Source organism: Phascolarctos cinereus, unplaced genomic scaffold, assembly GCF_003287225.1.
Source record: "Phascolarctos cinereus isolate Bilbo 61053 unplaced genomic scaffold, phaCin_HiC Scaffold_5;HRSCAF=322, whole genome shotgun sequence".
In the NCBI taxonomy this organism is placed as follows: Eukaryota; Metazoa; Chordata; class Mammalia; order Diprotodontia; family Phascolarctidae; genus Phascolarctos; species Phascolarctos cinereus.
This window is the reverse complement of record NW_027555958.1, coordinates 339447200-339475137: the sequence shown is the minus strand read 5'-3', so window position 1 is coordinate 339475137 and position 27938 is coordinate 339447200. Positions and strand designations below refer to the sequence as shown.

Below are 27938 nucleotides of genomic sequence, written 5' to 3'. Positions count from 1 at the left end.
TATACTTGGGACAAGATATATTCAGACATCCTTTTCTTTGTAGACTGCCCCATTTTCTTGAATTGTTAGGGAAGAGTCAAGGGTACATACTTCCACAGGCACTATTCTTTTCCCCATCTTTTGTCTACTGATCTCATGTACTAGTAAGTTAGTGATAAATGTCAGTAATCTAGTAGGATTATTTGGGCCACTAGTTTATGTCATTGGTGCATTTTCATAACTCCTCTCAATGTACCTAATATATGGGCAGGAGATGCTCATATAAATCAGAGGAAGTTTGGTGCAGTAAAAGGAGTGTTGACTGCCGTTTTTTTGTGTAACCTGTGCCCTCATCTGTAGAGTGGGGGGATCAGTCTAGACCTGAAGATCTTAAATGTTTTTTTACCTCTTAGCCATTTAGCGCTACTAGTAAAGGTTGTGGTCTCCTCCCAATAATGTTTTTAAATACATAAAATACAAGGGATTAAAAAGGAAATCAATTCTGTTAAAATATAGTTGTCAAAATATTTTTTGAAAAGTAATGTTAATGGATCCTGGATTAAGAACCTCTAGTCTAGACAACCTTTAAGGTTCTTTCTAGCTCAAAAAATCTTTGATATTTTGGTATTGAAAAGTCAGATGATTTCTCTTTTTCCAAAACAAATCAATTTTTATGAGTTTGTAAGACTGGGTCTCTTAACTTCTCAAGTTTTCTTCCATATGTAGATATAAAGTTAAAGGACTCAGAAGTAAACTTCTAATACTACCCTCTCCTTGTAAAGGAAACCAAATCTACCTTTTTCTTAAAGGATGAATAGACCAGTTATACTAACGAATATATTCCTAATTGTGTTTCAGACAGCATTTACTTTTTTAATTCAGCTAGTCCTGTAAGATTAATGGTTTTGTCATTTATTACAGTATTTAATTGAAGGAACAGATCTGATATAATAAATAGAGCCTGACGACTTAATGTTAGAATTCTGGGTCTATTTTCAGCATTTAAAAAAACATTTTAAAAAATCACCTGTGTATGTGTATAAACACAGGCATGCCCTGAATAACAGTACCTTAACCAGGGTCTTTCACATTAATGTCAGTACATTAGATATAATTCAGTTCCACTGTAAGGTCTGAAAACTTCATTGTAATGTTTTTTGACTGTTTCTTGATGACATTATTCCAATAGAACTAATTCTATAATTATTAATTATGTAATTCCATTTGCCCATTCCCCCCTACCCCACCAATGGAATGATAACATTAGGTGAGGATTGCCTATATATAATAAATAGTGTAATACTAATACTATATATTTAGAAATGTCTGCCGTGAAAATGGAAATTGCTTCCATTAAAGCATAGAATTTTAGAAATACAGGAAACTTTTTTGTTGTTGTGGAAAGAATAATAAGTTCATATTCAAAGAAGTTATGGCTACAAAGAGCTTTCACATCCATTTCAGTCAGACTAGACTGCCAACTCTCTCTTGATTTTATCTTACCCTTTCTCCCACCGCTGCTCATCTTCAGCAACCACTCTCCGAGCCTAGCATACTCCACAGTTCAACCAGTGAAATCCTTTATCTTTTTTCATTCCTTTTATTATTATTTATTTTAAACATTCTTGTCTTTGTTAATTTTGAGTTGCAGATTCTCTCCCTCCCTCCCACTGAGAGTGTAAGCAATATGACATGTGAAATCATGCAAAACATGTCCATGTTAGCCATATTTTAAAAAAATAAAATGGAAAAATTATACTTCAGTTTGTACTCAGAGTTCATCAGTTCTTCCTCTGGAGATGGATTGCATTTTTTCATCGTGAGTCCTTTGGAATTGTCTTGGATCATTGGAGATAGAGTAAACTTTAAAGATAATTCAGTTTAATACCTTTAGTTTACAGAAGATAAATTTGAAGCTCAGAGAGGTTAAATGACTTACTCAGGGGTCGCCTAGCAAAACCATCATCATTTTATTTTGAAATACATTAGTTGGGTACTATAGTGCCTGTAATATATTTGATATTATAATATAATTATATTGTATAGGATATTATAATAGAAATAATATAATTACAATATATGGATGTTATAGGCACTATAATATCCAACTATTGTATTTCAAAATAAAGTGATGTTAAGAACTGTTAAGGGATCTTCTGAACTTGTCTTTTTGAGTTGCCGTATTTTCCAAAAACAAAGGACCCAGAGCATGCAGGAGGCTCTGAATGTGTCAAGGACAAAGCCCTCCACCTCCTTCCCACCCCCCAGCTAACATAATTTGTTGTTCGCACCCCAAGCTGGATTCCTTGAGAGGCAGGACAGGCACCAGCAGTATGTGCCAGGCTGCAAAAATGCTTGTGCCTCTGGGGTCCTTTGCAAATAAATGGACCCTCTTATCTTCATAGTCTAGCCATTCCCAAGGGAAAAGAATAGGGCTTTTGCCATCACCTTGTTCCTCCTCTTTGGGTGGGGTTTAGTCCTTTTCCCACCTTTACTGTACCTTTTTCCTCCCATGCCACACCCCTTCCTGTTTTCTCCTTTTGTTGTACTATAATAAATATGCAAACTTATGTAAGGACTGGGAATTCTTGGGGTTCCACATGCGTGTTCATTTGTCTTGTAATAAACCTGGTTTTCATATGTTTCATATCGTTGTGATTGCCTGTTGACAAAACTTAAATATCAATTGATGTGTCTTTTAACTTGCCCTATATTTGTGTATGACACATTTTTCTAGAATTGAGAACACCCAAGTTTAGAAACTGGCATTTTAAAGTATTTATTGGGGGGAAAATTTATTGATAATGTATTTTATAAGTTTAACTGTTTATCTTCTTCCTAGATTTCATATCCATCTCTACAATCCAGATAGCCTCATTGGTTGTGTTCTTCCATATCATGAGACAAAAATATTTGTTCGTGTTATACAGCTTCTAAAGATTAGTAGTCCAACTCATAAGTGGAATTGGTTGGAACCTGTTAAGGTATGATCATTAAATGACACTTGTCAGGGTATGTGCATCAAATTATAGTTGCCATGATTAAAAGTCTTGATAAAGGGAAAATTCATTTGAAAAAATATTTAGTTCATTTGACTTGTATTTAAAATTTGTGTACTCCATTATTTGTCATAAGTAAGTACCAATGAAAGGAAAATATTCCAGTTGGGAAAATTTTTAATCAAGTTCATTCCATAAATAAAGAATTTTTGGGGAGAAACAAAAATGTCACAGTGTTAGGAAATTTTGCTTATTACCTCAATTTTTAGCTAAGAACTTACACAAAAATTAGAAGAATATGCAATTTAATGGTGAGGTTCCTATTACGTAGTCTTAAAAGGGCAAGCTGTATGCAAAAGTAAATGTTTAATACTTCTCAATTTGCAGTGATTATTTCAGGCCAAAATTAGAAAATTGGTTGTATGTCTTTTTAGAACACTAAATTATCAAAGAAGCCAAAGAAGATAGAAACAGAACTAACTTCTAAGATTAGGGGAAATCAAGATTCAAAAAAAAGTGGAAAAAATGGAGCAAGTATCATAGAGACAGTCTATAATTTACACATGCCTCTTTATGGCTTCTTGCTTCCGCAGGTCTGGAGTGGGCTTTGGGGTCAGAGTCAGAGGCAATAGGACAGGGGTGATAGAAAAAGCATTTGAGGAAAGAAGGGAGGACAAATCTCCAGCCTGTTTCTTCTCCCAAAATTGCTTCTCAGACTGCAGTGTTGGTTTAACTGCATTCCCTAAGCCTCTCCCCATCTCCTTACCCTGTTTTAATCCATTTGTTACCTATTTCATGTCCATCAAATCTAAACTCTGCCTTCCACCATCTTATATGTCCAGCCTTATTTCCCACTACTTCACAATGTGCATACCCCATTATAGCAAAAAGTTTCTTTGCTGTAAAAGAGACGCATTATACATTGTCACCTTCATGTTTTCCTTTACATTGTTTCCTGTATTCAGAATTCTCTGCCTGCCCAAATCCTACCCATCCTTTAACTCCTACTTCTTCCCTAAGCCTTTACTGACCTCTTATCTCTAAATAATCTAAAAATTCCTATAGCCTGTAATATTTAACTTAGCATTTATTTTTTATTTTTTGTTTGTTTCATATGTTATTCTTCCTAATTAGATTTAGAACCTCTAAAAGCAAAAGTTGTATCTTACTACTTTTTTATTGATAATATCTAATCTAGTGCAGAGCACTGTAAGGGCACTCAATCAGTATTTGTTTAGCTGATTAAATTTGTTTATGGTGGATTGGTCTTAGAACCTTTTAAATTTATTTTGGCTGTTTCTTCCAACAGATGTCTGGGGTTCATTTAGCCAAAGGAACTTTGGTTACACATTGCTACAAAGATCTTGGTTTCATGGATTTTATATGCAGTCTAGTAACCAAATCTGTAAAGGTTAGTATATATAATTTCATTCGGTATGTATAGTGTTCTTTAAAGTCCTGTTCTGGTGCTTCATGAAGGCATGGAGGTGGTCCTCTTGTTTTTTTAAAATTTTGCCAGTAGAATGCAAGGTCTGATAAGAAAGGCTTCAATTCAGGTAGGGGCCTAATGTTGTACTGTCCGTTTGGAAAAGTTCATCATCAGGCTGGTGGTGACAGGATGAAGGCCTTCTTGGCTATATCAGCTCTTGAAGACTGGCCACTGAGAGGGAGTATCCACTCAGATGTAGTGAGGATACTTTTCTTTAGATCATTACATAAAACAATTTTCTTTTGCTATGGAGTCTGTTTGATGATATATTCACATGATATAAGAATGCTTTTCTAAATTGTTAGATTATTTTAGTACGAGTTGAATTTCAGTTACCAAAAAAGCAGTTTTAGAAATATTTATTCATGTATATGTATGTATGTATATATAGAGATAGATATAGATAGATAGATAGATAGATAGATATAGATATAGATATATGAAACATCTAGATATGTAAGTGATGAATCAGTGTCACAATTATTAGCCTATTAATAGTTGTTCATTTAGTCTTCTGATTTTACAGAAGAAAAGGTAAAAGTATGAGAGATGATTGAGTGCTCCAATTCTCTAGATGCTTGTGTGGCCCTGTTTCAGTACCATACAGCCTGCATTTGGAAATGGCTATCTGCAAAAGACTTACTACCACACCACCCCAAAACTGGCATTGTCTTTGCTGACCTTGTCACTTATGTTTTCCAACTGAAGTGGCAAAAAACAACCTTTGTTATATTGAGGAGGTGTTATAACCTGTACTATTATTATCTTAGCCTCAAGTAAACTAAATACTGTCCCCCGAAACAACTGCGTAGAGGAAAAGTCTGATAATAGAACAAAATATGATTAGTTTAGAAAGTAGCTAGATACATCATAGTAAGTATTGGCTTTAAAATATGTAGCTTTATTGGTACAATTGTCAGCTGGTACTGGGTTTCTATTATGCCAGTTACGTCATTTACCACAGTCTCCCAGTTTAGCAGACACTCCATGAGATGTATAATCTGGAATCAGTTCTGTTGCATTAAAATAAGATGATGCAAAAAAAGTATTTAGAATTCTGAAGAAAATAATTTGATTCTTATACTCACTTCTAGTTATTGTCTTTCTAGTCTAATTCTTTTTGATTTTTCCTTTGTAGGTTTTTTCAGAATATCCTGGAAGTTCAGCTCAGTTGAGAGTCCTACTGACTTTTTATGCTTCCACAATTGTGTCAGCTCTAGTGTCTGCTAATGATATATCAGACACTTTAGTTGCTAAGCTTTTCCCCTATATTCAAAAGGTTTGTTTTCTTTATATATGAAATGGATTATTTATTTTAAGCTCCTATCTACTCAGTAATTTATAAGAATTCTTGTAGAAGAACATTGATATTTGATGTATGTTTATATAAATGTTATTTAAATCATGTAAAAAATATAATTGTTGAAGTAATAATTTCTACACAAAGCATTTTTCCCCTCTCTCCAAAGCTGCCATCTTGGCAACTTATTATTGGAAAATCTCCAAGGACAAATTATCTGACTGCTATTCTCACTATTTGAGGCACTTTACCAGAAAAAAGTAGATTAGTACAATCCAATTTGCATTTCTCTTTTTGCATCTTCTTCCCATATTAATGCCAATACCCCTTCTACCTGCTTCCATGGGTCTTAGCATCCTTATGTCTCCCTCTCTCAGTAGTCAGATTGATGGCATTCATCTCTCTTGCCTCAAAATTTCTCACTGATTAAAGCTCCCAGTCTCTCAGGGGTCTTAGCTAAATATTAGGAGGAAAGAAACCTGACAAAAATAAGTTAATTATCTTTGGAGGGAATGGGATAGAGATGGGTGGGTTGTGGGGTTTTTTTTGGTTTTTTTGCAAGACAATCAGGATTAAGTGACTTGCCCAGGGTCACGCAGATATTAAGTGTCAAGTGTCTAAGGCCACATTTGAACTCAGGTCTTCTGAACCCAGAGTCAGCACTCTGTCCACTGCACCACCTACCTGCATATCTTCACACACACACACACACACACACACACACACCCCTTTTTTGTTTTTGTTTTTTTGGTGAGTTGTATTTTAAAAGAGGAATGCGTGTTTTAACTATGCCTCCAGCAAGCATTTATTAAGTTCCTTGCTCTGTGCCAAATACTGTGCTTGGTATTAGGGATACAAAGACCAAAAAAAAGTCTTGCCCTCAATGAGCTTATATTCTATTGGTGTGTACCTTATGTTGTTCCTTGATTCCTAGCATTCTTTTCCTCTCACCTGCCCAAAGTCAGCAAGTACCACCCCACTTCTGAAAGAGAGCAAACCTATAGTTTACACGATGCACTGCGGTTCTGTTATGCAGTATTCTAACAATCAAAGTGCAGTTTTAAACTTTAAATAACTTTAAGCTGCACTAAGACTTTTGGAACATGTATAAACAGAAAACTAAAATTCTATTTATTTGTACCAGAATAGTGTATGTATAAGATGAAATATAATTTATAATTTTCTCCAATGTTTTAAAAAATTTTAGGGACTTAAGTCATCTTTACCTGATTATAGAGCTGCAACCTACATGATAATCTGTCAAGTCTCAGTGAAAGTGACAATGGAGGATACTTTTGTTCATTCCTTGGCATCACAGATTGGCAAAACCTTGACCAAAATCCCCTCTTTGATCAAGGATGGATTAGGTTGCTTGATTGTGCTCTTGCAGAGACAGAAAATAGAGGGCCTTGGGAAAAAGTAAGTATAGGATAATGAAAAAAACAAATTCTTTGTTCCTGGAACAGCTGAACAAATTTGTTTTGAGTTAAATGATGCATGCTTTTAACTTATAATTGCCCTATATTGACTACCAGAGGCAAATAATATGGACTTGATTTTTTATAGGCTGTTTGCTCACCTATGTAATGTTCCTGACCTTGTTTCCTTACTACATGAAATTTCAGTGGCATATGATATCAGTCCTCTTCTGCAATACATGCTTCCCCGTCTTGTGGTCACCATCATTCATCATGTCACAGGTATGTGATTTTATATTATACCGAGTGGTTGTGTCTTAAACAAACTGATTTATTCTTTTCTAATAGTGAGAGACCTTCAGTGTTTCAAATATCGTTTAACATCTGGATGTTTGTTCTTCATTAAATACTGCCATTTCCCAATAATCTTAATTGAGAGAATGTTTCTTAAGGTGTGTTAATTGAAACTTCATAAAATTTTTAAAATGAGGGGTGATTATTTAGTACGGGCTTATATTTTTTACTTATTAAACACTTGAGGGAGATCCTCTAAGAAGAAATACTTAAACTAAAGTTGCTACCACTAACAAGCAATCAGAAGTTACTATAGAACATCTCTGATATTATCAATCAGTGGGAAAAGATTTTCCATACTAAAGTATGATTTCTAAGCAACTTTTCAGAAATAAGCCTCTTTGATGAGTGAGGCCCACTATATTTGGAATTCAGCAACTGGCAACATTAGGCCTAATGCTGATGGTGCATCTAGTAAGGACTGTGAAAACTGGTTGGAGCAGGGAGTTACTGAAGTATGTTTTTAGCACTTTACTGGATTCAGGTATTTCAAGTTTTTAAGACATTTTTAAAATTCCTTGTGCTACTGGACTGGGTTGGGAGTTAAGAGCCCTGAATTTTTGTCACAGGCAGTGTGGTCTGACAAGTTATTTGATTTTTCTGTGTCTTTCTTTTCTCATCTGTAAAATGGAGATAATCCTGACTGCATGGTATTTTAATTTATAAGCAAATCTAAGGTTTTTCATATGTGAAAGTGCTTTGAAAAACATAAATCACTGTACAATCTTAATGTATTTAAAATATTATCCCTTTGAATAACAGTGAAAGAGAGGGTAAAGTATGGCTTTTGAAACTATCCTGATTTTAAAACTTGTCCACTATTAGTAAATTGAATAGAATTAGTATTTATTTTGAATGCTTCTGTTTTTCCTAAGATCTATGATTTCATCCCTCAACTAATGTAGATTGCAACCCTTCCATGCCTTAGTGGATAGATGGTATTCTTCAATTGCTGTGTCCAAAAGAGATTTATCCCCCAGTGACCCAGCTTTCTGTTACCAAGTCTTCTCTGTTTAGCTTGGTTGGTCCCTTGATGACAGATAACAAGGGTTGTTATTAGATCTGTACTTGAATCTTTTTTAACTTGATTGGATCTGATAGAACTATTTCTATGCTGAAAGAGCTGTTGAGAGCCCAGGTTCTCTTTCATGATGCAGTGTTGAACTGTAAGACATTAGTTTAAAAATAGTTTAGATTTCTGCCTATAATCCTTGTTTCTATGCTGTTGCTTACTAAGAAGAAGAAGAAGAAACTGAGGAGCTGGACAGTCACATATATGCTAGACTCTTAGAAGATATACTTAAAGATATATCATTGGAAAACAACTTAGACCGTTTGTTGGCTAGGTAAGATACTGCATTTAAATTTTGTGTGTAGTCTGGTTGATTCAGGGATGGGTTTCCATGCTTCCCATGCTCCCTTGCTTTTCTACACCTTGTTTTGATGTAAACCATTTTATTATTCACAGACACTATGTTTCCGCAAAACTGATCAGTGAAAACATATTGATTATTTTGTCTTATTGGATTCCATTTGTGTTCTGTAACACTGCTTCATTTGTGGCTCTGAATTCAGAGGTTTTCAGGATAGATTAATATGAAACTAAAACAGTATAATTTTATATCACTCAGTAAATATTAATAAAGGAAAGCCTTAATTATAGGGAAGAAATGGTATTTCTTGTCCCTGGTTAAAAGTACTTGCATATCTAATGAGGAGGGTTCATATTGACCATGTTCTATCGATTGTTTTGTTTCTTAGCACTCTTCTTGAAGAATATATTTCATACAGTTCACAGAAAGAAACAGATTCTAAAGAGATATCAGTACTCAATGAACAACTTCTTCCTCTCATTAGACTTTTGGAAAGCAAGTAAGTTACTTTTTCCTTATATGTACTTCTTTATGAATTAAGTAGGACCTCCCAGTTCTAATCAGTTCTGTACATTAAAAAACATTTTATACAGAAATTTTGTGTTGAATTGTTTGCAATATGCAGTGGGCTGTCTACTGATCCTACTGGAGGAGAAAGTGTTGGAGATATTTTTGTTCTACAGAGATTTTCTTAAAGAAACATTCATTTTAACACAATTTGATCTCTTCCTTTTGGTTTTGAAGATGTCCATTTAATCTTTAGTCAGTAAGCATTTATTAAGTGCTTACTGTGTGTCGGGTACTATATATACTAAGGGGATTCAAAAAGAAACAGAAGATAGTCTTACTGTAAGGAGCTCACAGTCCAGATTTTGGGGCTGTCAATGTATCTGAACCCTAATTAGTACATGCTTACAATGAAAGGGGGCATTGTGATTTTTTTTTAAATTCGAATGGTTGTATTAATTGATTACAGTCATGACTAATTTTATTTAGACTTGAGTCCCTTAAAAAATTTATAAAAGGTTTGTGTGGAACCCATGAAGACTGAGCTCTGAGTCAGTGATGGAGAAGGAATGCTGTAACAGTGGTTCCTAGACTTGTGCTCTTTAGGCTTGTTCCCTTTTCCTCATCTACCTCTGTCCTCTTTTTCCTTGAAATGAGAGAAAGAGGAGAAGGAGCGGAGAGCATTATACACAGTAGAATTTACAGAAATTCTCAGGAGATTGCTAAATGAAAAATTTTGTAAACTTTATTAGAAGAAGTCTTTAAAGCTATTCTGTGCATTTTTTTTATTAAGTAAATGACATGTTTTACAACAGTCAAGCACATATTTGACCAGTGTCTTTAAATTAAAGTGCAGGATACACTCCCTGTTTGAGAGTGGAAGATTGTAAGGATGCTTAGGAGAAGACATCCCCGTAAAATCCATTGGACAGCTCCCCAGTTTTTCTGCAAAGTGTCTCCATTTCTAGTGCCCATTCTAGCCTTACTAGCTGCTAATAGATTTTATTTTTAATATTAATTACTTTTTTTGATCCATAAAAATCTGATTTTCTCCTTCTTCCTCCCATCCCCAATTGAGAGTAAAAGAAAAACAATACCCCTATTACAAACGTGTATAGTTAAGCAAAATAAATTTCCTCATTGACCATATCCAAAACATTATATGTCTCATTCTGCACTCCCAGTCTTTCACCTCTCTGTCAGAAAGTGGGTAGCACATATCTCCATCAGTTCTCTGGAATCATGGTTGGTCATCATACTGTTGAGAGTTCCTAATTTTTCCAGAGTTGTTTCACATTACAATATTATTGCCGTTGTGTTAATTGTTCTCCTTGATTCTTCACTGCATCAGTTCATACAAATCTCCCCAGGTTTCTCTAAAACTATCTCCATCATTTCTTACAGGACAATAATATTTCATCACGTTTATATACCACAACTTATTCTGTCATTCCCCAAATTTGTGGGCACTTACTGAGATGCCCATTCTTTTGTTTTTGTTGTTCATTTTTCAGTTGTGTCCAAATCTTTGTGATCCCATTTGGGGTTTTCTTGGTAAAGATATTACAGTGGTTTGCTGTTTCCTTTTCCAGCTCATTTTACAAATGAGGAACTGAGGCAAACAGGATTAAGTGACTTGCCCAGGGTCACACAGCTAGTAAGAGCCTGAGACTGGATTTCAACTCAGGAAGATGAGTCTTTCCTGATTCCATACCCGGCAGTGTCACGTGACACAATGCCACCTAGCTGTCCCATTCTTTGCCATTTTAGGAAGAGCAATAAATATTTTTGTACATAAGATTGATCTTACTTAGAACTAATCCTTCTCTCTAATTCCCCCTTCTCCTCTTTTCCCTGTTGAATGAAATGCATTTCTCTTAGCTCTTGTTTGAACTTAAAAGTTTTTATACAGCTCTAGTCTTTTCATCAAGAATTTTTCTGCTTTATTAAAGGTCCATTTTTTTTTCTCTGTACTCAGGTTTGCTGGGTAAGTCATTGTTGGCTACAAGCCTATACATACTTTGCCTTCTGGAATATGGTACAGGGCTCTCCACCCCATCGTAGTGGTGCCTGCTATATTGTGTGTGACTTTAAGTTTGGCTCCTCACTACTTGAATTCTTTCTTTCTGGCTGCTTGCAGTATTTTTTTCTCTTAAACCTGTAAGCTCTGGATTTCATCTTTAGTATTCTTGGGAGTTTTCATTTTGGCTTTTCTTTGAGGAAGTGGCCAGTGGGTTCTTTATATTTCCATTTTACCCCTCTGGTTCCAAGAGATATGGATAGTTTCCTTTTAATTTTCTAGAAATAATATATCAAGTTGTTTTTTTTTTATTATTACATCAGGTAGTCCAGTGATTAATAATTTTTTTATCCTCAGTCTGTTTTCTAGTAATTTGTTTTTGCTGTGAGATCCTTTACATTTTCTTCTTTTTAAGTCTTTTGGCTTTGTTTTAATGTTTCTCATTGTCTCATGGAGTCATTGGCTTCTTTTTGTTGTCGTTCAGTCGTTTTCAGTTGTATGTGACTCTTTATAACCTTGTTTGGGGTTTTCTTTGGCAAAGGTACTGGAATGGTTTGCCATTTCCTTCTCCAGTTCATTTTATATGTGAGGAAACTGAGGCAAATAGGGTTAAGTGACTTCTGAAGAAGTGTCTGAGGTCACATTTGAACTCAGATCTTCCTGACTCCAGGCCTGGTACTCCAGCCACTGTGCCACCTAGCTTCCCTTGTCTTCTTTTTGGTCCATTTTGATTTTCAGAGTTTGTTACTTATACAAGGTTTTGTACTTTCCAAATAGCTCTCATTTCTTTTCCTTTCCCTCTAGCATTCTCATTTCATTTGTAAAAACATTTTAAATACATTTTTTAACTTCTTAATCTCTTCTAAGAATTGTAATTGAATTTGTGCCTAAACTGTGTTTTTCTTGGACACTTCTTGTTTACGTTTTTCAGTCATTCTCTTCTTTGAGGTTTGTGTTTTGGCCATCCATAATAGTTTTTGATGATGAGGTTCTTTTTTCTTTGTTTGTTCTTCCAGCTTACTTCCTGACTTTAGACTTGATATTGTGGCAGTGCTCTGGAAGGCTGGGCTAATCCTGTTGCTGGATGTTGAGTGTTGTGTTATTCCAAATTCTCAGGGACAGGTCAGTCTAAGGACTTTTGCATGCTCAGTGCTCTGATCCAGGACAGTGTCTGATTGTTGCCCTCCTGGTCTGAGCTCTGCAAGTTCCTGACTTGGGTTTGAGTTGGAACAACAGTAGATGCTGCTGAACTCAACCTCTGTCAGCCAGCTGGGCAGCTCTGCTGGTTCTGAGGGACAGACCTACAGGGCCTCTTTGTCTAGGGTCTCTGCCCTTGTTAGACCTCTGCAGGCTTTAGACAGGGCTGGAAGCTGGAACTTAAACCCTGCTGTGCTCTTGTTCTGGGCTACACTGCTACTGCTAAATGCTCCTTACTTAAGTCCACACGATTATTTCTCCCCCTACAATGCCACCTATGGATTCAGAGTCTTTCCTCAGTCCATCCTGGATTTGTAACCTAGTCCTGGTTAGTGAACACTAAAACTGGGTAGCATCTGTTCCTATTGCAGGAGGGTGAGTGGAGAAGGGGACTCGCAGTCATCTGAGACTTCCTCTTACTCAGGTGCACAGCCTCATGCCTCATGCTCCTGGCCAAATCCTGTCCTTGAAATCCAAAGACCCTTCATGTCTCTGTACTGACTTATGCTGGACTATGACTTTTTCTTGAATTTCAAGATAAGGATCCAGTCTGGTGCATGTTCTAGATCTGTTTGGAAGAGTTTGGGGGCAGAGGGTTGAGCTCACTGCACTTCTTCTTGCTATTCTACCATCTTAGCTCCACCTCTGCTGATAATGTTTTTAACATCTGTCCATCTTTATTTTTAACAAAAAGAGGGGTTTTTTTGTGACTTAGTATCAACAACCAGAGAAATAGGTGGACTAGGTTGGGAATAGTATTGTGGGGAGCCAGTAAGTCCATATCAGATATTCTAAGCTTCAAATATTAAGTCCTCACATTGAGGTTTACTTTTACATTTTCTCCTGAATAACATTCTTTTTGGTCATATTTACTTTTTTTTCCCCTTTCTAGCTAATTTAGTAGTTTACTGATAGGGATTAATTTTGGCTTTTTGTTTATTTTTTAAAATATATTTTTTAACTTACTGAGTTAAATATTTACCAATTACGTGTAAAAAATTTTAACATTCATTTTTTAAAATTTTGAGTTCCAAATTCTCCCTCTTACCCCTCTTCCATCCATTGAAAAGGAAATATGTCCATTATAAATGTGAAGTCATGTAAAACATATTTCCATACTAGTTAGCCATATTGTAAAAGAAAATACACGAAAAACAAAGAAAGTGAGAAAAGTATGCTTCAATCTGCACTCAGTGTTCATCAGTTCTCTCTCTGGAGGTGGATAGCATTTTTCATTATAGGTGCTTTGAAATTGTCTTGCATCGTTGTCTCGATCACAGGGGCTAAATCTTTCACAGTTGATCATCTTTAAAATATTGCTGTTACTATGTACAGTATCCTGATTCTGTTCACTTTACTTTTCACATAAGACTTGGCCAGGTTTTTCTGAAATCATCCTGCTCGTCATTTCGTAGAGCACAATACATATACCACAATTTGTTCATCCATTCCCCAGTTAATGAGTATAACTTGATTTTACTCTTTGCCATCACAAAAAGAGCTGCTTTAAATATTTTTGTACAGATAGGTGCTTATCCCTTTCCTTTTGTCTTTGAGATACAGACCTAGTATTGCTGGGTAAGAGGCTATGCACAGTTTGATTGCTCTTTGGGCTTAGTTCCAAATTGTTTTCCAGAAAGGTTGGACCAGTTTACAACTTCACCAAGAGTTTATTTTAGTGTCCCTACTTTTCAGCATCCTTACCATCATTTGTCATTTTCTTTTTCTGTCATGTTAGCCAATCTGATAAATGTTTGGTGGTATCTCAAAATTGTTTAAACTTGCATTTCTCTAATCAGTAGTGATTTAGAGCATTTTTTTCATGTGACTGTTGATACCTTTGATTTCCTCTTATGAAAACTGTCTATTGATGTCCTTTGACCATGTGTCAATTGAGGAATGGCTCTTATTTTTACAAATTTGGCTCAGTTCCCTATATATTTGAGAAAGGAAGCCTTTCTTAGAGAAATTTGCCATAAAAGTTTTTCTTCCAGTTTCCTATTTTCCTTCTTATTTTGTCTGCTTTAGTTTTGTTTGCGCAAAAACTTTTTTCATATGATCAACAGTATCCATTTTATTTCCCATGATCCTCTGTACCTGTTGTTTGGTCGTAAACTCTTGCCTTATCCCCAGATCTGACAGATGAAGTTTTTTATGCTCGTCAACCCTCTCTGTATAGATCAGCTATCCATTTTTGCCTTATCTTGGTATATTGTGTGAGGTGTTGGTCTATGCATAGTTTCTGCCAAACTGCTTTCCATTTTTCACAGCAGTTTTTGTCATATAGCAAGTTATTGCCCCAAAAGCTTGGGGTTTGGATTTATCAAATTCTAGATCACTGTGATCATTTGTCACTGTGTATTGTGTACCTAATCAATTCCACTGATTCACCATTCTATTTCTTAGCCAATATCAGATTATTTTGATGATTACTAACTTGTAATATAGTTTGAAATCTAATATTGCCTTCCTTCACATTTTTTTTTATTGATTCCTTTGACATTCTTGACCTTTTGTTTTTCCAGATGGATTTTATTATTTTTTTGCTAGCTCGGTAACATAATTCTTTGGTCGTTTGATTGATGGCTTTTTGTTTCTTACAGATACCCTAAGACATTAGATTTAGTATTGGAGGACCATCTGAAGGATGTTATAGATCCACAAAAGCAAGAATTTTTTCATCAATTTATTTCTCTCTCCACAAGTGGAGGAAAGTTTCAGGTAGGCTCTGGTAACTACAGAGGATTGGGGATAAAGATAGCAGTTATAAAAATTGCATGATTAGGTAGGAAGGGGCAAAGAGAAATTTATTCTCTTTCTCCCATTAGTTTAGAAAAGTCTTGGAGAGAATCAGATTTCAGGAACTCTGAGTAAAGAAGGGAGGCTTTGAGTCTGCTGAGGAGCATGTTCTGGTTTGGGGGTACAGCACGAGGAAAGGCTTTTAGCATGGTTTGACAGAAATATGCTAGCATGATTAAAAAGGTAAGCACTGAATGTGTTTGATTTGTGGAAGCTCCTGGCAAGAATGTTTTTCTGCCTAGTCTCCCTTAATGTTCTCTAAAATATAATGGAATGGAAGCTTCTTGTGAGCCATGCTTTTCTTTCATCCTTTCTTGTTTCTGTCTTTCTACTCACCCTTATTTTCTTCAATTAGGGGGTAAAGAAAGATGAAGTAACCTTAATACTAATACAATGTTAACTTGTAAATTTGCCCCTCAAGTTTTTGGTATTTGCATTTTCATAGACATGTTGGATTTTCAGAAGTTTTCTGAGAATCCATGCCTAACCAACATTTTTCCTGTGCTAGTAAAATCTCTGGCAAAAGACGTAGTTTTAAGAATAGTTATATAAATAAGGTCACAACTGATTAGTTTGAGAGTTATTCCCTGCTACAAACATTAACCTTATATCCTTAGAGATAACATATGTATGAATTCTAAGGCAGTACAAATAACATGCATATCTCCCCAAGTTGTTCAGTAGTAAATTTTTAATGCTATTAAATCGCCATTTAGTTGGATACTAATCTTTGTTGTCATTTCATTCCGATTTAATTTTCATTCAGGGACCACTCATAGCCATGAGTTTTTTTATTTGTTTGTTTGTTTGTAATCAGATGATAAATTGTTCATTTCTTAGCATTGTAGCTTTTATTTAGAGTGAAAAAAATTATGAATATAAAATTAAGCTTATCTTAGTATATGTCAGTATAGATTCTTGGTCTATTGTGATCTAATACATGGAGAGCTACTGTCTAAGGAAGACAGAAAGTGTTGTGTTTTGACTCTGGTGTTTAAAATTAGGTTCTGGCAGTTATTGCATATGTTGGACATTTGGGTGGGCTATTATGTTAAAAATGATCTTCCTCAACTTTTTTTTTCCGAATCAAATAATGGTGATCTTTCCTGTGGACTCATTCAGTAATTGTGACAATTCCTGTAGTTCTTGGCAGATTCTGATACTTGCCTCATGCTTAGCTTGAACCATCCACTAGCTCCAGTGAGACTTTTAGCAGTTAACCATCTGAAGAATATTGTGGAAACATCAAAGGCGAGTGAAAAATTACTTTTATGTGTTTGTATGTAATTCTTATATAGGATGCCATAATGTTATGCTAGAATAACAGGTTGGAGTTACGTCATGTACACTTGATGGTATGTAATTGTAGCGGCTGCAGCACTTTGGATGTAGAGACAAGCTTCTTTGTGTTGTTTTTTCTAGAGTTAGAGATTCTAACAGCCATTATTTTTCTTCCCCTTGTAATTATAAGCTGTTATATAAAAAAAAAGAATTCAGTACAGTGATAAACTGGATGATTAAAGGTTAAGTGAACGCAAATGATTAGGAGAAAAAGAAATTAGTCTGGAGGTGGCTCCATCCCTGCTGACTATTCCTGGGTGCCCTGTTCAGTCGTTTTTTACACACAAGAACATAAAGTGTAGGCATAGGCTGCCTACTGTTTTAGTTTAGTTTTTCTATATTCTTTTCCCCTTTCCTTTGATATGTAGTTTTGCCCCTGAAATCTATAATAAATTGATTGATGGTTAAATTATACTTAAGTTATAAATATTTAATTGAATATTCAATGAAAAATGAGAAAAGACTGAATTTTCCACATAGAAGGAAACGTGCAGACTACCTCTTTTGTTGTACAGATGAGGCTCAGAGGTGTTTAATAAGTTCTGCAAGGTCATAACTAATTAGTAGCAGAATGGGACCAGAACCTGGGTCTCCTGACTGAAATGTTCTCTCAGTACTCTGATGCCTTGTTTTTGTGGTAGAGTCTGATGAGATCTTTTAATAACTGGAAAATTAATTTTTTTGATTTTTAATTTTTTTTTGTTCTGTTATCCAGGAGAGTATTGACGATTCTTTCATAAAAGATGCTATCATGATGCGTGTTGGTGATGATAATTTAGATGTTGTTCTGTCAGCTGTGAATGCTTTTGAGGTATGTTCTTGTCATTAAAATGCCAATATTGTAAACTAATTTATCTTTGTCCTCTCTGCTCCCATCCCATGTTCCCAAAATTTCTTCTGTCAGAGTTGTATCTGGCAGTTAATTTCTTCATGTAAGTCATTCTCATAGGATCATGGATTTTGAGCAGGTGATGACCTTAGAGATCATAAGTCCTACTCCCTTCCCCCACATGTAAAGATAAGGAAACGGAGACCCAGAAAGTTTAAGTGACTTCAGAGGATTTTAGAGATCAAAAGTGCTGCAGCAACTTCAGTCTAACCCATTCCTAGAAGGAATCTCCATTATCACGTCACCAAGTATAGGGAATACCCAAGTTAGAAAACATCCTCTGCTTGAGAAGCTCCAAGAAGGTGGTGTTCAGCACTTCTCGAGACAAGCCATTCCACTTTTGGACAACTCTAATGGTTAGGAAATTTTTCTTGACCTCAAGCCTGCATTGGCCTCTTTGTAATTTCTGCCCATTGCTCTCCACAGAACAAACATAATCCTTTCCCCAACATGAGATCCTTGAAGACACTGTCATGTTCCCCTTGCGTCTTCTCTTCTGCAGGACAGACAAACCCAGTTTCTTCAGCTCATGCTTATAAGATGTAGACCCAAGCCCTTTTATCATCCTGATCTCCCTCCCTTGTCCCCTTTCCAGGTTAGCCATCTCCTTTTTAATTTTTGCACCTAAAGCTGAACACAGTACTCAAGATGAGGGTAGTAGGGCTCTGGAAGTTGTGCTTCTCAGATGAGCTTTTTGGCTGTCACATTGTACTGCTAACTATTGAATTTGGAGGCCACTAAGACCTCACTTTTTTAAAAAAAACTGCTTTATAACCGTGCCTATTGCATCTGTGTTTGTAAAGTTCATTTTCTTTTTGTATACAAGTACAAGACTTTATTTTTATCTTAATTTATTCAGCACAGGGCTTTTGTCTGCAAGATCCTTATGTATATTGACTGTCATCCACTGTATTAGCTATCCCTCCAAGCTCTTTGTGTCATTTGCACATTCGATAAGTAAACATTCCCCCACCCCTTCACCCCCCAATACTTTAAGTCATTGATGAACATTTTAAGCAGCACAAAACCAAACTTGGAACCCTGGAGGGGTTCCGCAGGGGGTCCTGTGCCATGTTGACCATAAACCTTTAACAACTGCTTTTTGAGTGTGGCTGTGCAGCCAGTTCTGAATCCATTTAATTGTGTTCTGTTCTAGTTCCTATCTTTTCATCTTTTCCACAAAAATAGTAGGAGCTCCTTTATAAAAGCTTTACTAAAATCTAGGCAGATGACATCCACAGCATTTTCCTCATCTGCTAGTTTTGTAATTCTGTCCCCCCCAAAAAAAAAAGTTGACCTCTTACGACTTGTTCTTGATGGAGCCATGCAAACTCTTTGTAATCACTATTTCCCATTATGTATGTCCACCAATCATTTTTTAAAATGATCCATTCTAGAATTTTCCCAAGAATTGAAGTCAGAGTCACTGGCCTTTGGTTTTAAGACTCTGTTCTTTTCCCTTTTTGAAAAGCAGGATAATATTTGCCCTTCTCCACTTTGATGGTAACTCTTAAAGTATAGTTGCTGGGTTTTTTGTGCAGTATAAATCAGCAGCATATTTTGGAGGAATGATCTGGTAGTTTACATTACTTAGTGGTCATGGAGGTACTTGGAACATCAAATGAGATAATGAATTTGAAAGTACTTTGAAAAGTATAAAGCATTCTGTAATTCAAGGCACAATATTATTGATGTCATCAATAGTATTTGGAAAAATCGTACCTTATTAAAATGGCCTATTGCAATTCCCTTTCAGAAATATTAGAGTGATAAAAATATAAATTACTTCAAGGTTCCTAGGGGTGGATATTAGGTAAATGTTTTCTCTTTCAAATTTCAGTTTGAAGGGGCAAGAAGCATCTGAAATGATGATTTCCTGTTTGTTTGTAGGTTTTCAAAAAAGAATTCAGCCCAGAAGAAACAGTTTCAAGTCTTTTGAGTCTTTTTCAAAGAGCAGAGCTTTCACAGGATGGGACATGGTATATATTTACTTTTCTTTATAGTATTTATGATTGCTTTGTAGCAACATCAGACTAATGTGCCATTGGAGATTTGATATTTTCATTCTGTGCACCAGAGGTTCTTAATTTTTTATGTGTCATATACCTTTGGCAGTCTGGTGGGTGCCGTGTTCCCTTTCTCAGAGTAATGTTTAAGTGCATAAAGTAAAATACATGTTTACAAAGAAAATCAGTTATATTGAAATACAGTTAAGAACCCCTGATATAGATTATTGCAGAATGTTCTTTTAATCTTGAAAACTTTAATTCTTATGTGAGAACTTGTTTGTAATGCTGTACATTTTGACTGATATAGATTCTCTGGTAATTATCTTATTCAGCTCTTTCAGAGATCAGTCATATTTTAATTGGGAAATAAAGTAAATTGTTATCATTTGTGCTGGAGCCTTAAGAGGAAAAATATTCCCCTCTGTGGGGGTGATGGATGATGGTTTTTGTCTCAGTAGGTCTCTACTATATTCCTTAACTAGTTCTTTAAAAATAGGTACAAGATACTTGAATTAGCAGCCGACATTATAATTAAAGAAGAGATTCTAAATGGCAGTGATCAATTACTAAATCAAGTGGCGATACATTTGCTGCCATTTATGATTGTTACGAATGACAATTCAAAATCCCAAGAGATGAAAATGGCTACTTATCTGTCAAAATCAGGAATTTGCTCATTGCACCCTGTTCTGAAAGGATGGAAAGAAGGTAAGACATTCAGTTTTGATCTCAAATTAAAGTGTTATTAAGTGTAAGTTAAAAAGTGTAACTAAGAGGGTTAATTCCAGAAGAAAATGATAAAAGACAAAAATCCCATGCTTTTAAAAAGGAATCATCATGTTCATGACTGGTGACAATCATTTTTTTGCTAAGACAAATAGTACATGATAAAAGGAAAGTAAACAGTGTGAGGGATGATGAAGTTAATAAAAATCTAATATACTTAGAATTGGATTTAAGTAGTAAAAGTTTTCTTGTGATTTTCTTCAGTGATTTGTAAACTTGTATATACTGTTTTTCACAGCTCTTGAAAAAGTGATTAAAACCACAAAGCCAGCAGAATTGATTGGTGTAGCAAATCAGAAAATGGTTCAGTTGTTGGCTGACAATATAAATTCAGGGAATCCTTCTTCAATGTTGAAGATGGTAAGTGTATTATCAAAATTCCCATTTAAAAATATTTCTTGCTGAAACTTGATTTTGAGTCTTGAATTTTGCTTTGTCAACATTCTTTGTAAATGTTTATGCTTTTTGAATGCTCTGAGTGTTGCTTTTAAAAACGAACAGTGCTACATCAAATAATTTTACAGAATAGGAAGAGTAGCATTTTGTTAACATTTACAGAGAGAATATACACTAGATTCTATATATACTAGATTCTAAACCTACCTTGTACTTAAAAGTGTGTTCTCTTCCTCTTTTCCAAAGAGCCTAGAACTATCTCACTTCCTTTTTTTTTTCTTAGGTCCAGTAGTAGGTACTATAATAATTTTTAACTGGGAAAATAGAGTCCAATGGCAGAGTAAATGAATTATGGCCTTAAATCAAAAGTCTTCCCAAAGAACAGATAAAAGAGGGTAATCCTACCGTCCTTTGCAGAGGAGGGCTGTCCATAGGTGTGGAAGAGCTTATAATGTCTTTTTTTAATATATTAATAAACTTTGGTGGGTTTTTTTCCTCTACTAATGTTATTTTAAAACTTTTATTATAAGGAATGATTCTCAATGGGGGGAGAAAGAGGAGCAAGAGAAAATCTAGGTGATATATATATAATAACAAAAGATAAACATTGAGAACTTGTAATCTACATTTTGTACTTGTATCATAGGTGCTTCATTTTAAACATTTACTCTATTTTACAACCAAGATAAATTTTAAAATACCATATGATGTGTAGAGCTGTAAGCATTGACCCTCAGCAGAATTATCTTATGAAGTACAGAATAGGCAGTTATGGTTTTGTGTGTTTGCTTTTGAAGGTGGAGGATTTGATAGCTGTTGGTGAAAAGGAAAGCTACACATTGAAGCAGAAAGTGACTTCCCAGGTCATCATTTCGGTTCTTGTCTCTTGCTGCTCTTCTTTAAAGGAAACTCGCTTTCCATTTGCATTAAGAGTCTTCAATTTACTGGAAAGAAAAATAAGAGAATCTGAAGTTATTACTGCTTTGGTAAGGACAAAGAAGCCTTTGAAAGTTCATGATTGATTAAATGGCAGTCTGATGCTCTTTAAGACCTAGAATAGTAATGGGGGTGGGGAACTAGGGTGAGAAATGTTTTATTTAAATAGGTATGGGTCACATGTGAGTTAGAATTCTCATGTAATCTTGCCTCTTTCTCTGCATGGTAGATTAGGGTTATTGTACCAGTCCTTTAGAAGTAGCTCATATTTATATAGTATTTTAAGGTTTGAAAACTACCTCACAACAAACCTATGAGGTAGGCAGTACAGGTAACATGTCTATTACAGATCTTAGAGAAATTACATGACCTATACAAGGTCACACAACTAATTGGGGTGGAATCTAGACCCAAACCCAGCTCTTGAGAGGCCAAATCCAACACTGTTGCCACAGTGCCTTTCAATCATTAATGACTGAGCATGACACTTTCTTTCTCTTCATATATTTACAAGAAATAGTGATAGCTTGTCTTAAGTAAAATGTTAAACCAGAACATAAGAATTTCTTTCCTAGACCAGATCCAAAGTCCATTCAACTTAATTCAGCAAGAAATTGTTACTTGTTTTAGTGAGGAACTATTGTTCACGTGACATTGAAAGAGAGAAAAGGCTTAAATAAACCAGACCCTACTTTGCCTTCATAGAACCTATAGTCCAGGAACAGAGTATGATACATTTGTGTTTCAGTTGTGTCTGACTCTTCATGACCCCATTTGGCGTTTTCTTGACAAAGATTCTTGGAATGGTTTACCATTTCCTTCCTCAGCTCATTTTACAGATGAGGAACTTAAAGCAGGCAGGGTTAAATGACTTGCCCAGGGTCACACTGCTAGTAACTGTCTTGGGCTAGATTGCACTCAGGAAGAAGAGTCTTCCTGACTCCAGGCCCAGCACTCTGTCTTCTGTACCACATAACTACCCCGTATGATACATAGACCGTTATGGCAAAAAACAGTGTATGCCAAATATATTAGAAAAGTGGAAAACAGTGAGTTCTGAATAGGAACGTTATGGAAAGCTTCATGGAGGGAGGTGGCCCTTGAGTTAGCTTTTAAGGGATGAGTAGGAATTTATCAGGTAATAAGACACAGTTTAGTCATAGGGACCTGAGTGAGTGAAGACATGGAGGTGTAAAATGTAGGAAGTGTTTTCAGTTGAAAATGGTGGAACAGGATTGTTGAGCAAAAGCAAGGGCACAGCTAAGGTTATATAACGTATTGTAATAGGTTAAACTAGATTGATTTTGTTATTTTTCTCCCTCCATCCATGTTTAGCAGGACTGGAGAAACTGGAAAGTGTGGTTTTTGAGGAAAAGTATTCTCAGTTCTGGAAAAGTGGAACATCAGGACACAAAGGATCCGGGAGTCGTAGCTAGTGAAACATTAAAGTGTCTAACCATTTGGATAAACCTCATTACAGAAGAAACAAAGCCAGAGTGGAGGAGATAAATTGGGGTAATAGGGATAGAACATTGGATTATAGAGCATGATAAAGGTGAAAAGCAGGTTTAGCGTAAGTCTCAGAGCGAGAGAAGGTAGAAGGGTATGTGACTGTGATCTGAATGGAATTTCACATTTGATGATGGAGTCTGAAGTTCATATTATGAGACCAAAATGGGGTAGAGAAAATCATTAGATTTTAAGAGATGAGGAATTGAGAAGTAAATTTATGAGGAATACACCAGCCTGAGTAGGAAGTGGCTGAGCTGATGAACTGGGTGGGAGGGTGTGGAGAGAGAGCTCTAAGATAGGGGCTTAGATCTTGGAAAAAGTTGGGAGAACCTCCCCAGGGTCTGTAGGTAAAGATAATAAGGATGAGGAGAAGGTGATGTAGACTGACTGCATGGTCCTTAAACATGTTCCTCAGAAAAGGAAATGTCATTAAGTGATGATCATAGACAAATAATACTGGAGGTAGCAATAAGTAGTACAGGGTATGCCTGGCCATATAATGTAGCATAAAGAGGGACATCTTTAAATGCATTACCCATCATGAATCTATAACGTAAGACTTTGCTTCAGCCCCTTTAAAAAAACTTATTTCCATCCTTTACCTCCTTCTAGATTAGCAAAGTCTATGGCTTACCCCCTCTTTGTATATACTTGTACGTTGTTTTGTTTGTCTGTCCTGGTGCCCTTTCATTCACATTCCAGAATTTGGTGATTGTCCATATTCTTGTCCTCACAGCCACTCAGCAATTCCCTTTGCAGTCTATCTACAGTATCTCTGCCATCTCTCATACTTTTATTTACTTGCTTTTCCAAACTTCCTTTACCTTTTTTTTTTTTGCTCTTATCTGTCTCTCTTCCTTTCCTCCATACCACAGTTCACATTAGGCCAGTATTTTTAGGGAATAATCTATCCTTTTCCAAAGTCATAATGAATAGTTCTGAGCTCACCATTTTATTAAGGGTAGTTTGGATTTTTTTTTCTTCCACATATACCTAGATTGATTCTTATCTGTCATTTTCTTTTCTTCATTTTCTAGAGATGATATTACCTTTGAGCTACTGTTTCATTGACCCAAAAATGTTAGTAATGTATGCAAAGAGAGATTTGACTGTACATTCCGTCTTCCATATAAATTTTTTAAAATGCTGAATGAGCCTTCATCCTCAGGAATCTTTGGGGAACCCCATTATTTTTACTTCATATAGAGGAGATTTTGTTCCTCCTTTTTTCACTTTCCAGTCACTACTTTCCCTTATTCAAATTGGTGAACTTTATAAGTAGAAAAAAAATTTCTTTTGCTGGTCTCATTTTTAGGAAAATAAGGAAACTCTGTCTTTGCTACTTTCTGTGTCCCAACATGTAAATAATAAATGGCTCTAGGATGCAAAAACAAAAAAGTTTTTTGGTTTTTTAATATATATTTAAAATCACACTGGACTGGTTTTCCTTTTATTTTACCAATTTAGGAAATCTCTTTTGAATGTCATTCTGAACTGTTAGACAAAGGAATACCAGTGGAGATATGGATTCAATATGTAGAAAAGCTCAACAGAGGTCAGATGATTGCTGTGGAAGATGCGGTTATGTTTGCCTTTTCATTGAAAAACTTTATTCAAGTCTTGAAGCCTCCTGAATCTTTTCTTAAAGGTAAATCATTGTGAATATTTTTAGATATGATTGTCTTAGAAACTAGTTAAGAAAAATTAGATGTGTGAATTATTTTTTGTTATAATTAGAAAATTGTTCTTTTTCATGGTTGAAAAATTTCTTGCTTGTGTTTAGCCATTGCAAGCTCATCATGTTCTTAGAGTTGTGGATTATTTCTTACCTCACATGTTTTCATGCCCATTAGATGATAAGTGGTGGAATCCTGAACATATGAAAGAAGATAGTCGAGACTATCTGCACTTATTGATCCAGATATTTGAAGTTATTATTGCTGGTGCTGATGCCCTTCACTTCAGAGTTCTGATGAACCTTTTCTTAAAGGTACTTCATTGTTATTCTGAAACCTGTTTCAGCTAAAGTAATTTTATATCCTATGGAAAACAAAATGTAGTAGAATTAAATTGTCTTCTACAGTTTGACATTTCTCATTTCAATATGTATTTTCCAGGAAAAGGATTTTAATCAAGCCTGTTGGGTTTTTTAATTTTAAATTTTACTTGTGCCATAATTGCAGCTCTGCTCAAATACAGGAATTAAAATTTTTTTTGCTAACATATATTTCCAAGTACACACAGTGGTGCAATGAAGATAATATTTGGGAATATGTTAGCTGGTAATTTGAAGAAAACTAAACTTAACTTCCTTTTGTTTTAATTAGGTACATTTAGAAGATGTTTTCGAGTTATTTAAGTTCTTTTCACTCTTATGGACCTATAATTATAGCCTTTCAAATCCACTTAACTATACTGTGAAGACAATACTACAGACTCAAGCTCTTTACATAGGGCGTGCAATGCTATCAGGCCAGACTGTACAGAAGAAAAAATACCTGGCAACAACATCTTCTCCAGGTATTAAAATTGTCATTTTTCATAACCATGTTGACATATTTTTCCCTTCCCTAGTTTGTGTAAGTTTTTGCTATTGGACTTCAGAAAGGTTCAAATTAATACAAGCATACTTATAATACCCTTGCATACTTGATGTTGCTGTAATTGGCCCTTACGTTTTCAGCAATCCCCTCCCACCACCCCCACTGCCTTTCCTGGACAAAAGGGGTATCTTGGTTCTGCTAGAGTGATGGAGGCAGGGAATCACTTCAAAACTTTGAAAAATAATCTTCCATGTGTAATGCTATAATATTATAGAAACAAGACATGCCAGCAACTTTCTTTAAGAAGGATAACAGTTTTATAGGAAAGAAGTCAGCTAAGGATAAATTGTCAGTTAAGTATGGCCTTGTTTGTGTTGGGAACTAATTTATTTGAAGAGAGCTGGTAACTTTAGAAGTTTTCTGTTCACAGTAAGTGAAGTTCTTTTTCCTGGTTTTATGAGTCAGTCTGATGTAAAAAGGCTTGAATGTTGTCTTCTTATACAAGATATGGAGACATCTGTCTAGAGCAGGTTCCCCATCCTTGGCTAGAGTCTTAGCTATGACTAAATATATTCATTGGTATTTGGAGGATGAGAAATCCACCTCAACTTCCTGATTGGATGCATTATTTTAGCTTAAGTTTTGCCTTGTTCATGAAACCTTCCTGAATTTTTCATTCCACTCTGTTTAACCTGTTTCATACACATTGCGTACATGTCTTGTCTCTTCTCCCCTTACTCCCTGATACTCTGTATACTCTGTGTATGACTCAAGTTTTTTATTTCTCTCTTTCGTGGTACAGTGCCATGCACATAGTAGACAGTAGTCAGTCAATTCAGTGAATGTTGGTTGAATCGAATATGTTGTTAAGTTAAGGAAAATTAAAATTTCTGAAAATACCACAGTTGACAGATTTAGCCTCTCTTAAGTTATAGAATATTTAATTCCTTTTAAAAGTGTTTCAGATTTTCCTGTCCTGTGTTTGATGTTTACATATGTGAAGTTTATTGTAATGCATACCTAACATTATTCTTCTTCCTCAGTGGTGATATGTTTACTCATAAATTTGGGAAGTCCTGTAAGAGAAGTACGAAGGGCTGCCATTCTTTGCCTCCAGACCTTACATGAAATAGAGTCTCCACTGCAACCAATAATACAACATCTAGTTCAGAAAGAAGAAGAAATTATTTCAGATGCTACGTATGTAGCACAGGTAAATCTTCCTGTTAGCGGTGTATAAGTAGATAGATAGTGGGGGGGGGAGGCGCGGAGATTTCATATACATATATGAAGTCGTCTATTCCTCTGACCTGCTAGTTGAAAGCTATATAAATAGGATTTTCATCTTATTTGATCAGTTGCTTCACAGAAATTTCTGTAATAGAAAATACAAATTTTTTTTAAAAAATCTTTTCTTAACGTAAATAAATGGGGAGATATAATTGGGAATTTAAAGAAGTGCCAAAAGTCATTGTTAAGAAGCCATTTAAATATTTAAGAGCTAGGCTATCAAATCTGTGGAAAAATTGAATTTTTGCAATATTTATTATTGAGATTATTAAATATTATTTAAACATTTTAAAAATAATTTGATACATTTCTCCCTGGGTAAAATAATTGGGAATAATTGGCATTTGCTGTTAGGTAACATATGCTTGTAGTGTTCTGTTAGCCAATAGTATCACCTGTGAGTCAACTACACACAAAAAATGGCGGATTATTAGTGAAATAATGTTAAGTTGTCATTTGGTTGATCGTTTTTAGAAATTAGCACTTCTACCATTTGAAGACCCTCCATATACTATTTTTGTGTTTTACCTTTTAATGTTTTAGGATTTGAATACTTTATTTGAGGATCTACAAATAGGAAAAAAGCTGAAATCTCACCAGAAGTTGACTGAAGCCTTAAAACATCTTCTTTATTGTGTACATAGTTGTCCATCCTATATTGCAAAAAACTTGATGAAAATTCTTCAGGAAGTCAATAGTGAGGTGTGTATATTTTAATGAGAAATATACTTTGAGTCTGGTGTTACCAAAATATTGTGATAACTGATGTGTATGGGGAAAATTTTATTTTAATTAGCTTGA

The 27938-nt window shown here is 35.3% G+C and overlaps 1 protein-coding gene across 2 annotated transcripts in view; it reads left to right on the top strand.

Annotated features, from left to right (window-relative positions):
- HEATR1 (HEAT repeat containing 1) overlaps positions 1–27938 on the top strand; it is a 61019-nt gene that overhangs the window by 4842 nt on the left and 28239 nt on the right. For both annotated transcript variants that reach the window (XM_021000399.2, XM_078156250.1), the window contains 19 exons: positions 2822–2963; positions 4288–4389; positions 5606–5746; positions 6975–7186; positions 7334–7467; positions 8777–8885; positions 9301–9411; positions 15240–15357; positions 16579–16686; positions 17492–17587; positions 19556–19644; positions 20171–20382; positions 20699–20820; positions 21654–21842; positions 24772–24952; positions 25158–25294; positions 25632–25824; positions 26891–27060; positions 27681–27839. In XM_021000399.2, coding sequence (XP_020856058.1) covers positions 2822–2963; positions 4288–4389; positions 5606–5746; positions 6975–7186; positions 7334–7467; positions 8777–8885; positions 9301–9411; positions 15240–15357; positions 16579–16686; positions 17492–17587; positions 19556–19644; positions 20171–20382; positions 20699–20820; positions 21654–21842; positions 24772–24952; positions 25158–25294; positions 25632–25824; positions 26891–27060; positions 27681–27839 — 2725 coding nt within the window. The remainder of the gene's footprint in view (positions 1–2821; positions 2964–4287; positions 4390–5605; positions 5747–6974; positions 7187–7333; positions 7468–8776; positions 8886–9300; positions 9412–15239; positions 15358–16578; positions 16687–17491; positions 17588–19555; positions 19645–20170; positions 20383–20698; positions 20821–21653; positions 21843–24771; positions 24953–25157; positions 25295–25631; positions 25825–26890; positions 27061–27680; positions 27840–27938) is intronic.